Source organism: Leucopleurus acutus (genome assembly GCF_964270905.1).
Source record: "Leucopleurus acutus genome assembly, chromosome: 9".
Lineage (NCBI taxonomy): Eukaryota > Metazoa > Chordata > Mammalia > Artiodactyla > Delphinidae > Leucopleurus > Leucopleurus acutus.
Window position 1 is genome coordinate 34,034,317 of NC_139144.1, and position 15,320 is coordinate 34,049,636.

A 15,320-nucleotide genomic window follows, 5' to 3' on the forward strand; every position below is an offset into this window, starting at 1 on the left:
TAATGCTCCATTGCTTGTCTCAAATATATTCAGGTTAGGGCTTCCCTGGTGGCGCAGTGGTTGAGAGTCCGCCTGCCAATGCAGGGGACGCGGGTTCGTGCCCCAGTCCGGGAGGATCCCACGTGCTGCGGAGCGGCTGGGCCCGTGAGCCATGGCCGCTGAGCCTGCGCATCCGCAGCCTGTGCTTTGCAGTGGGAGAGGCCGCAACAGTGAGAGGCCGCATATTGAAAAAAAAAAAAAAATATATATATATATATATATTCAGGTTAGATAAGTCAAACACTGCTTGTGTTTCCCACATTGTATATTGTTTTATTCTTTTCCGACATTTTTCAGGTATGTTTATAAAGGAGTTAGAAAGCCTTGCCTTCAGTCAGACTTTCGTGGGCTGTGTGATGTTTTTGATTTCAGTTGATAGCTTCTTTGTCTCAATTTCCTTATGTAGAAAGTATACATGAGGGTAATGACATTGTACCATATAATATTGTGGGAATTAAATGGGTTCATATATGTGAACGTACTTTGCAAGCTGTAAAATCCTGCACAGATACTGGTATTTACCTCTAGTGTTTTGATATGCATAATTTCATCTAATCTCATTGCAATATATAACTTCTGCATCCCTTTTGAATCTGTCTTCATTTGGTTCTGCTTTCATAAACCAAAACTCCATTTAATTTTAGATTTTAAACCAGTTTAAAAGGCCTTTTGGAGTGTTTTGATTAAAATTGATTATGTGTTCATGCAGCCTATTGAATAAATTTTCAGCATAAAGTTTCACAAGTTTGCAAATAATTTTTAGACTATATTAATTGATTTAATCAAAGCTTTCCGTGGTATTTAGAGAAGACCGATATTACACCACAGTACAGGATTATCGACCCTGGTCCACAAAGAAATTTTAAAACTCCACCCTGAAAGCTAAACATTCCCCTACCAGTCTTTCTTCCACCATCCCCCTCTCCATTCTTCCAAATTCCTACCCTAAAAACTTTCCTTGCTATCTGTGAATGGGGTTACTTTGCCTCTGACCCTCCAGTTTCCTTTTGCCTTTGCCATGCCACAGTGGACATCTGTTGCACTCTGATGACCATTCTGAGAGTGGAAAAATGTTCCTTAACTGTCAGAAGATAGTTTTTCAATAGGAAAGACCAGTTTGATTTAGTCAATATTTATTAAAGTATAACTTTTTCTATAATACTGACTTTAATTATACCCGGTTTGCTTTACATATTGAACTTTTTTGAAATCAAAACATCCACTTTAGTTCCTGTTCATTCCAATTATTGGCAGTAGAAAATCTGTTTTGTAAATTGACGTCAATCTATTGCCTAAGTTAGTGAAGTGAATGAACTCCCATTCGCTTAAAATATAATAGTAGCCTGCTTGTTTGAAAAGTAGCCCTGACATATTCGTTAATGACTTGTGTGTGATTATATATGCTTTAAGATAATACTTACCTATAAGAGTCTCTTATCTTGACTTTCTGATTTTTTAAAAAAATGTCTGTTATAAAGATACAGTCAGCTCTGTTAACTGGGTAACTGGGGAGTGTGGTGGGGGGAAAAAAAGGCTATCAGTAAGTCCAAATCAAGTTTAAAATAAAATGATAGCAACGTTTAGATCATCCAGGGGAATTAACCATGGTTACAGTAAGAAACTAGACCTAGGGGCTTTATATTATTCAGCTTCTCCCTCCACATACTGGTCATTGCTGTCCCATGCTGCCTAGTTATAACTCAGGAGGGCAATGAGACAGTAACTCCCTAGGACTCCCATTTCAATTTCTCCAACCCTGTAGCCAATCATTTATATTGACATGTTTTATCTGGAAGCAAGGACATTCAGGAAGAAACTTCTCACAACCTATCTATTTCAGGAATTTTAAAAGATACGGTTTTAATAACAATACTACCTTCGAGTTACAGAATGTTTTAGAGTTTATAAAGTGCTTCAGTATACACTTAGTTTGCAGTTTGGCCTTCCACTAGAGTTCATTACTAAATAGCTTAGCTGTGAATAGTTTTGTGTTTCCAAAAAATGGAAACATTTGTATATTTCAGTAATTACCAATCAGGGAAAACCTTTTATATTTAATACGTCAGTGTCATTCAAATACAGTCCAGTCCTTGAATTAATATTTTGTCTTTCTTGCAGTTGCTAGAACCTGTCTGTCACCAGCTCTTTGAATTCTATCGCAGCGGAGAGGAGCAGTTGCTTCGATTTACACTGCAGTTTCTTCCAGAACTGATTTGGTGCTACCTTGCCATCTCAGCCAGCAGAAATGTGCATAGCAGTGGATGCATTGAAGCTCTTCTCCTAGGGGTTTACAATTTGGTTTGTATTTAATATAGTTAAAATGTTTTCTGACAAAAGCCAAGCATATAACCCTTTCAACAAAAATGAATACATAATGGCAACTATTTTTCATTTTAGTAAAGCTAATATTTATTTTTAATACATCAAATGACTCGTAGCTCATTCTCCCAAAAATAACTTTCTGGAGGTTGAAGGCTATATGGGCATACATACAATTATGTAAATATACATTTTTTGATTGATTGGAGACTAAAAATCAGTCCATTTAAATGATTTTATGGAGGTATCTGAAAATACCAGTGTTGAGTTTTCAATTTTTTAAACTTAAAATCCACTGTCTATAAATTGTCTATTGTGACCTTCACAGAAAGTTTGGGAGAAAAGATCTAGTCTAATATCTACCAATAATAATTCTGTAAAATCTGGACTGTCTCCAGACTTCACACCATTCATTTAAAATATATAGTTTGCATTACTAATAGTGTTTGTATATTAAATAGTACAATATTCTAGATACATACTTAAGGTTTGTACTTTCTAAAGTGGAAAAAATAATTTAAGGGTCATTTCATAATGTATTTCATGACTATGTTAATTGATTTAGAAAGTAGAACTTTTTACATGAGAAAAAATCAATGATTATTACCACACTACATCTGTATTTCATCCTTAAAACTATGTTACTTACATTTTAAGGAGAAGGTTAACTCCTAGTATTTGTGAATAATGGATTATCATAGTTTAAGATTTTAGCTGAATTTAAAATTCCTTTCTTCTCAGGTCTTTTTTTTTTTTAGACTAACAGTTTAAATTCAGCTTTTAAATTTATGTGTAAAAAATAAATATTGTAAGATATTTTCTTTCACTTTTGTAGGAAATAGTTGACAAACAGGGACATAGCAAAGTATTGAGTTTTACGATTCCATCTTTATCCAAACCATCTGTATATCATGAGGTAAGTGACATTTTTATCAAAGTAAGTTTATTGGTCCTAAGATTTGAAGTTGCTATAAATTAGGGTCTGGTTATTGAGACAAAAAATTTTATCCGTTTATTAGTGCCTTAAAAAGTATAAAACACCACACAAAGTATTGGCTATTCCCAAAGTAAAAATGGGCAATCAAAATCATTAAACTAAAACCTGATTTTAAAAGATCTATTAAAAGTATTCATTTTGAAATGTTCTCCCCTTCTCCTGACAGATAAGATTAGATTTTTTATGTGTGGCAATTATGTATTTCTGGGGTAGAATTTTTAAAGTTAAACTATTTTGTATTTCTATTTTGTTTTTAATTATTTGTTAAATCTTTGAGCAGAATACTTAGTAGGCAATCTGAGTATTTCCAAGATGTATGATGTTCATGGCAGTCATTCTTACTGGTGTATATATTCTAAATACCATATCTTCAACAGAATGGTTTTTTCTTTATTCACATGTCTTTTCTTTAGCCTTCCAGCATTGGGTCCATGGCTCTGACCGAGAGCGCCCTATCCCAGCATGGCTTGTCAAAAGTTGTGTACAGCGGACCTCACCCCCAAAGGGAGATGCTGACAGCACAGAATAGGTATACTGTGGAGACATAACCTGCTATTGTACCATGCTAATTTTTTAAGAAATTATTTCAGTAGATTTATAAATAATGTTTAATGAGTTGTATGTAACAATTTTTAAAATGTTGAGTCATTTTATACAAGAGAAAAACACATCTTCCCGATTTGTCACTTACACTTTGCTTCAGATGTCATCTGGAACATTGAATTTTTAAGATAATTTTCATATGACTGTTACTTTTTTCTTTCAGTTTTGTATTCTTATTGGTGTGATTATATTGTACAGGTCTGTTTTGTAACATAATATCCCTCCCCAATGCTTGCTTAATTACAGTTGACTTCTAAGAATTCTCAAGATTTGTAAATATTCTTTTGGTTTATCTTTAGGTTTGAAGTGTTGACATTCCTTTTGTTGTGTTACAATGCTGCCCTAACTTATATGCCCAGTGTTTCTCTTCAGTCACTGTGTCAAATTTGTTCAAGGTAAATTAAAATTCAAATGTTTTTAGTATTGAAATATGTGAATCTAGGATTGCTAGTTTGTTACATATCTAAGTTATTTTTGTTTTGTTTAATCATTTGCTTGAAACACTAAATAGGTTAATATAAAGCTCCACGTAGTTGACATACAGAAAGCTCCCTAAAAGCACAATGAAGTCACAAAAAAACACAGTGAAGCGGGTAAAGCTGAATAACATTTCAATAGAATATTTAATTAGAAAAGGATCATACTGTATAATTAAAAGAATGGAACTATTATGACCTTTCAGTTTTTGGCATGTGGTTGGTTTCTGTTTTGTTTGCTTTTTTATCTGTCTGTTTATCTATCTATCTATCTATCTAGGTAGTTATCTTCTTTGTGCTCTAATTTGGTACCAAGAAGGAAGTAAGAGATACTGGTTTTTAAACTTTTCGTGTTAAAAAAAATTTAGCCAAGAGCTTGGTTAAGTAAATTATGGTAATCCTTGTGTATACTATGCATATATTTAAGAATTCTGATTTAAAAGAGTACTTAATGATAGTATATATGGTGTGATTCCAGCGTTGACTGAATATGACCAGAATATTAGCAATAGTTATATCTACTTGGTGGAATTATAGTTTATTTTAATTTTTTTCCTGTGTGATTTTTCTGTCATTCTCTACATTTTCTATGTTGAAGATGTTACTTTTTTTTTTTTTTTGTCCGCACTGCATGGCTTGTGGGATCTTAGTTCCCCAACCAGGGACTGAACCTGCACCCTCAGCAGTGAAAACGAGGAGTCCTAACCTCTGGACCACCAGGGAAGACCCTGTTACCTTTTTTTAAAAAAACAAAAACAAAAGAAAACAAAAAAAACAAGGCAGAGAAAATGCCTTTGGTAATTCAAGTAAATAAGGGAAAATATAGAATTAAGGAACTTGTAAAATAATTTAGATTTGGGAAACTTATTTAGAAAATGTAGCTTTGGAAAGTTAGTAAGACGGAGGGTGCATAGAGCAATACTTAGAAATGAAGTCAAAACAAAACAAACAAAAAACCTAAATTGATTCTATTGAATAAGATAGAAAACCACACAGGACCAGGGAGAGGGAGAGGGAGGTAACAAGGCAGGGGGCTTATTAGAGAAGATAGAGAAGTGGAGAGTCATTCAGATATTTCCTGAATTGGAGCACAAGTACGTTTGCTGCACCTTAGAAGATGGTACCAGTGTGCCATCTCTCTCACTTACTCTTTCTAATATGTTTCTTGTTTTAAATATTTTAAAGGCAGAGGTGCCCAGAGTTTTTGAATTTCACAGATCTGTAAAATTTCAAGAAAGCTGAAGTGGGTATTTACATGGTGTTGCCGACTTTGTCTTCTGTCAAGTCATTGTATTATAAATATCTACCATCAACATTATTTAATGAAAGGGGAGAGTATTTTAACACCCAAAAGGGGTAGAATGGAAGGGAAGGACAACAGTTTATAAGCCAAAAGTGAGATGTTTAGCATTCCTTGTTTCTCATTGCATTATGGTCCAGTGAAAATGTTGTTATGCACTAAAATGAGTGTAAGAACCAACACTTCAGAAACATTGGCTTCAGGAGTAGTTAGATGCAGGAACTTTTCACCTGTAGAGCTTAAAACACACTACTTTAAAGCAGTATTTTAGATGGTAGGACCCAGGAATATTCTAATATGCTTGAAGCTCTAACGTTCTAATACATACAAATGTTCTAACACAACTTCCTAAATAAGGACCACTGTTGATGTTTTCCTGAAATGACTGATGGCAAAGTTAGGAAAGAACATGTGTCACTGGTTTCTGTCCTGTGTAATTCGAATGCACTATCTTCAGTATAATTACTTTTATGTTCTGGGTAGAAAATTGCTAATATATCAATTTAACTAACCAGGGACTTAGATTATCCTTTAAGAACACAAGTAAGAGCTGGTTTTGAAAACAAATAGAAACACCGATTACTTGAAAACTAGCTATAGGATTTTGGCCGAGGAAGGTTTTAGTAGAAACATATTACATTAATTCTATGCCACAAGAAAAACTCTTGTATACTCACTAGCTATAAGAAAATGAGGGAGGAAAGAGATCTATGTAATTCAAAAGACTTAAACTATTTAATAATGCTAACTCTTAAGCCACAGAACATGATGTAATAGGAACTCCATCAAATTTATCGTTTCCATCTTTTTTAGTTTGTTTTTGTTTTAGATTCCCTATTACTGTATTCTCAATAGTTTAAAATCTAGTTATTTATTTCTCTTAACTCTGGATTCCCTTAATCATTTATCAAATATTCTAATTAAGGTGTACACTTTAAAGATGTATAGCAAAGAACTAGAAAGCACTAGTATCTAATCAAGCAAAGCCTAGTCCAGAGCTATGGAAGGAAAATTAGTTATAGAACTATGGTGATAAGTAAGTTATAAATGATTATGATAGTTAAAAGTACAAGAGATTCCTCATGATCTTAGTCCTGGTGCAGGTTTTCCTGAAGAATAAAATAAAGTGATCACACTGTGTTATGGCTAATCAAGTTGTTTTGGCCATGTGGCAGTTGTTTCAGATTGCCGATTAGTTTGGTTGTTGATGATAATTATACCAAAATGATAGACTGGGTTATCTAGGAGGAAGGACACATAAATACAACCAGAAAAATTTTGTGGAATACCTGAGCTATGTTCAGTGACAAATGTGTTCTGTTCTTGTTTTAACCTTCTGATTGTAATGAATCGTGGAATTAAAACAATCCTGGACACTTCCCACCCTCCACGCATACATACAAATCTATTCTACTGGTCAAAAATCTGTTCAGTTAACTATAAGCTTTGCTTCAGTTAACTGTAAGCAGACTGATGGCCAGCTTGATAGCCTGTGTTTTCCTCCTGCATATGTGCATGGACCACTAGAAGAGAGATCTGAAAGGAGGCAAGAGGTAGACTGAGTTTTAGTCAACAAGTTTTTATTTTCTGCTAGTACTAAATATTACATATGGCCCTCCTAAAAGCAACATACCCACCAATACTACAAGTAAGTTTTATTAGTATATTCCTAAGTCCTCTAAATTTGGGGAAATAGTTTTTTCTTTTTTTTTTCTTTTTTGAGCATCTCTTTTAATACAATTGTGTTTAAGAAATGGCTTATCTTGCCTTTTGATGTAGAATATAAATATTAAAGATGAAACTGTACTAAGCTGTAAATTAAATTTTCCCCCATTGTCTAAGGGACTGTCCTGATTTTGTTCACTTGGTGAGTCACCTCGGTGACTGACTTGAATATGTACTGCTAGGGATTCTTGATCAGTGTATTTGTTCCTGTGAACCTGTAATGAAACACTGACCCACTCTTGATTCCTAAATCAGCCTTCCTGACCACTGAAAAGATTTCTTCTTGTTTTCTGTCTATTAGGGACAGGTTTGTGCAAATAAACCATCTTGTGGATTAATTTTCCTGCCTGATAAAATGAGAGAGAGAGAGAGAGAGAGAACAAGCTCTTAGCACAGTGTATGTCACTTTGTTATCATTCAATAAATGACAGCTAGCACCCCAATGATGAACACACATGTTCACTCTAGATACACAGCCGCTCTTTCTTTTTTCCCACTTGTTTGCAGTTGCCAGCTGTTCTAGAGCATATCTTATACTAGGAAATTCCCTGTTGAAAGAACCTACAGTTGACTTTTCATTGCTTATTATTTACTTTGTACACCTTTCCACCATTGTAAATCTTCTCCATCCTTCCTTTACAACCCATCTGAAATAATCTCTTCTCCAGCAACTTGAGCACTATTTTTGTATATGTTATTCTCTTGAGGAAAGTGATAGAAGATGCAGCCTTTATTAGGCTCCTAATTTCAAAGAGCAGAAGCATGAGAACAGAAAAGTACTCATTACTGTGTAGGAATTTCTTCCATTTTCTCTTTTCTCCCTTATTCCCCCACTTTTTCTGCTCTCCTGGCCTTCTCACCTCCCCTCTCCTCACTATTTAAAAAGCAGAGCAGAAAAGGAAGAGGTTTTGAAATTGGTTAGTTTTATTTCATAGTCTATGTATTTTATCCAGATGGATACGAAATAGAACTGGACCAAATTTTAAATATTTCTCAAGTTAAAAAATAGAAAAATCATTGTTTCCCTTTTTTTCTAGCTAGTTTCTACTCACTGGTCTGATGATCTAATGGTAGTAGTTAATCTATTTACTTTTCTACTTTAAGTTCTAAATAAATACTCTCTCCAGTCAGCCCCACTGGAATTGGGCTTTCTAATCATTTTGTGGTTTGTAATTCAGTATATTGAGAACAATCTCACAGGTTTTCTCTCAGTCTAAGAAAGAGATAGTATCTCTCAACAGAGAATGAGAATCATGGCAGTAGTTTCCCTCACTTACAAATTGATACTTAGAACTTCTTCCAGAAATGTATTGACAAATATGCCTTCTAAAAGGAATTTTATTTTATCATGGTTTGTGAATTTGGGAGATACCTATATGTGACTGCAGAGTAAGTTTAATATAGCAGTGGAGGTTAGGCCACTCAGCTGCTCTTTCGTAAGGTCGAGTCCTTATGTTTTGGATTTGTAAAGGGAAGTCAGGCAACTTCAGGATACCCTCTGATGAACAGAGGAGTCAGGCATTCATGTGACATGTAGCTTTGTTGATTGTTTTTGCTTTGTTCTGCGTTTTATGTAAATTCAGTGAAGGATCTGTGCGAAAAGAATATCTTTGAAGAGAGCATTCAGAGTACTGTTGAGTAAATCAGAATTCTTAATTATTAAAAGCAAGGACTGGAGAGGGCTTCCCTGGTGGCGCAGTGGTTAAGAATCTGCCTGCCAGTGCAGGGGACACGGGTTCGATCCCTGGTGCGGGAAGATCCCACATGCTGCGGAGCAACTAAGCCCGTGCACCACAACTACTGAGCCTGTGCTCTAGAGCCCGCGAGCCATAACTACTGAGCCCACGTGCCGCAACTGCTGAAGCCCGTGCGCCTAGAGCCCATGCTCCACAACAAGGGAAACCACCGCAACGAGAAGCCCGTGCACCGCAACGAAGAGTAGCCCCCGCTCACCGCAACTAGAGAAAGCTGCGCACAGCAATGAAGAACCAAAGCAGCCAAAAATTAATTATTTAAAAAAAAAAAAAAGGACTGGAGAAAAGAGGGTAAAGAGTTGCCATTATGAGTTATGCTGCAGCTGGCTAGCACTAGATTATTTTGGGTTTCAGCTCAATGTTACCTCCTTGGAGAGATCTTCCATTATCATCTTTTCTATAGTAGCACCTTCCCACCCCAGTTTATTTCCTTTTAGCACTTATAACACTGTTATTACCTTGTTTGTTCACTTGGTGTAGCCTGTCAACTGCTGGAATATCATGAGGTCAGGAACTTTGGTGTTTTTTTCACTGCTGTCTCCTTAGAGTTCAAGAGAAATGCCTGGCATACAGTAAAAACTTAGTAACTATTTGTTCAATGAACGAATGATAGATGATCTCTTCCACTTCAGATTTGTGATCCATTAAGTAAAATTACGATTAAAGGAAATAATTCAGTTTTTATTTTTTAAAAAGTTTTCATTGATAAATGAAAAATTCCTGAAGTCACTTGCTACAGTTTGGGTAAAGTTTTAGTAGTTATTAAAAACTAACTGCTAAAAAACAAACAAACAAAACCCCCTAACTGCTATGATCTGAATGTTTGTGTTCCCCCCATCCCCAGATTCTTATGTTGAAATCTTAATGCGCAATGTGATGGTATTAGGAGGTGGGGCCTTTGAGAATGGGATTAGTGTTCTTAGCCAGATCTCCCTCTCCCCTTCTGCCATGTGAAGATATAACAAGAACTCTCCAACCTTGAAGAGGGCCCTCGCCCGACCATGCTGATACCCTGATCTTGTGATTCCAGCCTCTAGAACTATGAGAAATAAATTTTTGTTGTTTATAAACTACTCTGTCTGTTGTATTTTGTTATAACAGCCCAGACGGACTAAGTCACTAACCCTTTGCACTTCTGAATAAAGAAGTAAATACAGCCTCTAACAGATAACTGCTTATTTCCTTATAGGTAGTTAGTAGAGAAAACAAGAGAACCTGGAATCCTCTTTCTTTCGTGAATTGAGAGAACTATCTCTCTAGTTCTTACCTAAAGTAAATTTAAAAGTTGATTGACCATCCTAGAGCTATGGCAATGTTGTTTTTTAAAAGTTGTGTAATAACAGCAATAACTTATTTTTCTGACCATATTCTCTTTCTTAAACCCTATACTTCTTTCCTGATTTCTAAACCTGTGTATCCAGTTCAGTAAACATCTTCATCAAGATGTCCCATAGATACCTTGTAAGAGTTAGAACTCTTTCTCTTGCAACTGACTGATACCTACGTAAAACTACCTAATATCAAAGGGAAAGTTTTTGGCTGTTAGTACTTGGGAAGAGCAGGGATGGAACTGGCCTCAGGGTCAACTAGATGCAGAGGCTCAACTGTTATCAGGCTATTCTCTCCTCTCTCTCTCTTACCTCATTTTCATCTGTTGGCATTGTACTTTTTTTTTTTACTGAAGATAGGCTTCTTCTATGTGGTAAGAGCAGTGACCACAGGCAGCTAAAAGCTTACATTGTCTTCCTTTAGTGAATGCAGGAAAAAGAACATCTCTCCCAGGTTCACTATGAAAAACAATCCAGCAAAAGTTTCGATTGTGCCGTCTGAAGCTTATACAAACCCCTATAGGGCCAAGTTGCATAGTAGTATTATTGGAAGAGTACTGTATCAGGTTAAATTTTGGTTTGGCTGTTTTAACAGAAATAATGGTAACTTAAATAAAGTGGTTATTTTTCTTTCACATAAAAGTCCAAGCTGATAGATGGTCTGAGGGCAGATTGGCTCTGTTTCTAAAGTATTCAGGCTCCTTCTTTCTTGGGATTCAATCATTCCCTATGGTGTTACTCTTGTCTGTATGGTGATGGATCACTACTATTACATCTGCCTTGTATCCTGAAAGCAGGGAGAAAGAGAGAGTGGAAGGCAAGCAGCTGCCTTTTAAGGGTACAGCCTAGAAGTCATACGACTTCAGTTAACAGACCACTGTCCAGAACTAGTCACATGGTCACACTTAGATGCAAGGAAGCCTAGGAAATATGGTCTCTAGCAGGTGGCCAGAGTTCTAGTTAAAATTGGTTGGGGAGTATGGAGGGGAGTGTGCCTTTATATATGTTATTAAAAGGAAGAAGGGAAAAATAGATCTCAGAGTAGCGATCTCTTGTCACAGGCAGTTTTATTGTCAGCCTCACCATAATCACATGGTTATACTTAATTTTATAGGGGGTGACTACTTCCTAAAGGTAAGAGGGATAGAGGTACTATTAATGGAAGACATTGGGGGTGGGAGAGAGGACATGACAGACAAAACTGATACCTATATTGTATACCTAAAAATAAACATGTCTGAAACTTAGCACCTTCCAAAACAGTATGTGTTACTTGTCCTAATTGATTTAGTGGCACTACCAGCCAGCCAGCTAGCCAAACCCCCCAATAAATGTGGGGATAATTATACATTCCTCTTACTCTTTCCTTTTCACTCCCTGATGATAGTATGTTACTTTTTTTTTTTTTTTTTTGGCTGCATTGGGTCTTCGTTGCTGCACGTGGGCTTTCTCTAGTTGTGGCGAGCGGGGGCTACACTTTGTTGCAGTGCGTGGGCTTCTCATTGCAGAGCACGGGCTCCAGGCGCGCGGGCTTCAGTGGTTGTGGCACGCGGGCTCAGTAGTTGTGGATCATGCGCTCTAGAGCGCAGGCTCAGTAGTTGTGGCGCATGGGCTTAGTTGCTCCGCAGCATGTGGGATCTTCCTGGACCAGGGATCAAACCCACGTCCCCTGCATTGGCAGGCGGATTCTTAACCACTGCGCCACCAGGGAAGTCCCCTCTATGGTATTTTAACATAAAATTTTTCAATCTATCTGAAATTTATTAAGATATACTGTATGAAGTTTGAGTCTAATTTTAGAATACTTTTTTGGAGCCTGCAGTTTGTGTCAAGAACTTTATCGGGAATAGAGGATCATACCACTGATCTATTCATGATGAATAGTGCTGAGCTTCATGTTTTATGGTTTTATGGTAACCAAAAATCATTAATAATTTGGTCAGTAATAATGATTGATCAAAATTAGTGAACCAACTCTGATAATCTGGTTCACTTACTTTATATTAACATACCCCCAGCTTTCTACATTTTTTTCCCAGTCTAACTTACTCAGTAAAATGTTACAGACAAACGTTGTTTTGAAAGATTCTTTGTTTCATTGCTGTTTGGTTTGTTATGAGAGCATACCTCATACATTGTTGGCTTATAAATGTTAAAAAATAAATTACCTTAATTTTTACTAATTTTACAAATATATTTATTTTGGTCTTTCTAGAATCTGTGTTTGTGGATATCCTCGACAACATGTAAGAAAATACAAAGGTATAAGTAGCAGGGTACCGGTTTCTTCAGGATTCATGGTGCAAATGTTAACAGGAATTTATTTTGCCTTGTAAGTTTATTTCATATACAAAGTTAATCTTTGATCTCTTTGGAAAATTATAGTCTGTTATTTTATTGTTGCTATATTATAATCTCAATAAACAATCAGCATATTTTTGTGAAAAAAATATGAATCAATATCTTGATAATAGTTTTATTATTTAAAACATATCTTTTAATATTCCAAAGAATTTGTAACCAACTAAAACACTTCATCATCTTTCTTTAATTCAGGGACAGAATGAAAATTAGTGACACCTAAATACACTTACAGTTTCTTTCTTCATTACTCAATTTTTTTTTTGCTGTAATTTCCAAGTAGCATTTTTTCCCTAATGAATTTCTCTTTTCCATTTCCAGAAATTTTAATTCTTTTTTTTTTTTTAACATCTTTATTGGAGTATAATTGCTTTACAATGGTATGTTAGTTTCAGCTTCACAACAAAATGAATCAGTTATATATATACATATATTCCCATATCTCTTCCCGCTTGCGTCTCCCTCCCTCCCACCCTCCCTATCCCACCCCTCCAGGCGGTCACAAAGCACCGAGCTGATCTCCCTGTGCTATGCGGCTGCTTCCCACTAGCTATCTACCTTACGTTTGGTAGTGTATATATGTCCATGCCTCTTTATCGCTTTGTCACCATTTACCCTTCCCCCTCCCCATAGCCTCAAGTCCATTCTCTAGTAAGTCTGTGTCTTTATTCCTGTTTCACCCCTAGGTTTTTCATGACATTTTTTTTTTTAAATTCCATATATATGTGTTAGCATACGGTATTTGTCTCTCTCTTTCTGACTTACTTCACTCTGTATGACAGACTCTAGGTCTATCCACCTCATTACAAATAGCTCAATTTCGTCTCTTTTTATGGCTGAGTAATATTCCATTGTATATATGTGCCACATCTTCTTTATCCATTCATCCGATGATGGACACTTAGAATTTGTAACCAACTAAAACACTTCATCATCTTTCTTTAATTCAGGGACAGAATGAAAATTAGTGACACCTAAATACACTTACAGTTTCTTTCTTCATTACTCAATTTTTTTTTGCAGTAATTTCCAAGTAGCATTTTTTCCCTAATGAATTTCTCTTTTCCATTTCCAGAAATTTTAATTCTTGAGAAACATCTTAGAGCCTCTTTCATCAAAGTTTATTATGAATTTGCTATTAATTTCTAATATTGATGCTCAGTCTTACTTGATACTTGAGATATTAGTATTTTTCTTTGCACTCTTTTACTACTTTGTACTTCTCTTACTACACATATCTTACTATACGTTATATTATATTCACTTGATAACCTTAATTTTCCCCGGTAGATTATAAGCTTCATAACTGAAGGCAGAATTTATGATCTTTGGGCCAAATCTGGCATGCTCCCTGGTTTTTAAAAAGTTTTATTGAAAAGCAGTGATATCTGTTTGTTTATGTATTGTCTGTGGTTGCTTTTGTGCTACAGTGACAGAGTTGACTAGTTGCAGAGGAGACTGTATGGCCCACGAGCCCAAAATATTTACTATCTGGCTCTTTAAAAAAAAGTTTCTTGACCCCTGTGTTAGACCATTAGTATTGTCCCACAGCTCTTAGATGCTCTGATCTATTTTATTTTCTCTCCTTTTTGCTTTGTGTTTCTGATTAAGTTCTGTTGATCTATCTTCATGTTCATTGATTCTTTCCTTGACTATGTTGAGTCTACTAATGAGCCCACTGAGGGGGTTCTTCATCTCTGTTACTGTGTTTATTTCTAGCCTTTTCATTTGGCTTTTTCTTATAGTTTCTGTCTCTCTGCTAAACTACCCGTCAGTTCATACATGTTGTCCCTCTTTTCCACTAGAGCATTTAATATCTTAATCTCAGTTATTTTAATTTCCCAGGTAAGTACAACATCTGAGTCATCTCTGAATTTGGTTCGGTTGGTTTTTGTCTCTTGATAGTGGGTTGTTTTCTTCTTGCTTTTTGTGTGCTTTGTAATATTTGATTGATCATTATTTTGTTCATGGGTAGGACAGTAAAGATTGAGATAAATATTATTTATGCCTGGAAATGGATATGCCTCTTTTCTAGGATGCTAGTAGAGTTTTTGTAGGCAGGAGTGAGCTGGGACTGGATTCGTTGCTGCTATGATTACCTATATTGCACCACCTACTCCAAATTCCTTTTATGTTACCTGCTATTTATTGCTGGAGGGTTTTTCCTCAATACTCTTGCTCCGTCCTCAGCTTTTAGCTTTCCGGGTGTGTCTGTACCTCAGAGAGGGTCTCTCTCCGTGTTCTTGCCCCTCCTCCAGCAGTAAAGTGCTGCTCCATGTTTCTAGATGTGTACTAGCCTGGTTGGGGGTGGGAGGGAGGAGAAGTGGTGTTTTCTGTTGTCCTCGTCTAGGTCTAGCCTCAGTTCTAAGCAGGCCCTATGTCCCTGCTTATCTGGGTGGGAGTTCCTCAGTGGTCCTG

General features: G+C 36.1%; 1 protein-coding gene across 4 annotated transcripts in view; it reads left to right on the plus strand.

Moving 5' to 3' along the window:
- HYCC1 (hyccin PI4KA lipid kinase complex subunit 1) overlaps nucleotides 1-15,320 on the plus strand; it is an 84,804-nt gene that overhangs the window by 46,963 nt on the left and 22,521 nt on the right. For all 4 annotated transcript variants that reach the window (XR_014326445.1, XM_082846371.1, XM_082846373.1 and 1 more), the window contains exons 4-8: nucleotides 2,158-2,337; nucleotides 3,194-3,274; nucleotides 3,769-3,884; nucleotides 4,258-4,353; nucleotides 12,757-12,873. Coding sequence is in view for 3 of the 4 variants with exons in the window: in XM_082846371.1 (XP_082702497.1) it covers nucleotides 2,158-2,337; nucleotides 3,194-3,274; nucleotides 3,769-3,884; nucleotides 4,258-4,353; nucleotides 12,757-12,873 (590 nt within the window). In the remaining variant the exon portion in view is untranslated. The remainder of the gene's footprint in view (nucleotides 1-2,157; nucleotides 2,338-3,193; nucleotides 3,275-3,768; nucleotides 3,885-4,257; nucleotides 4,354-12,756; nucleotides 12,874-15,320) is intronic.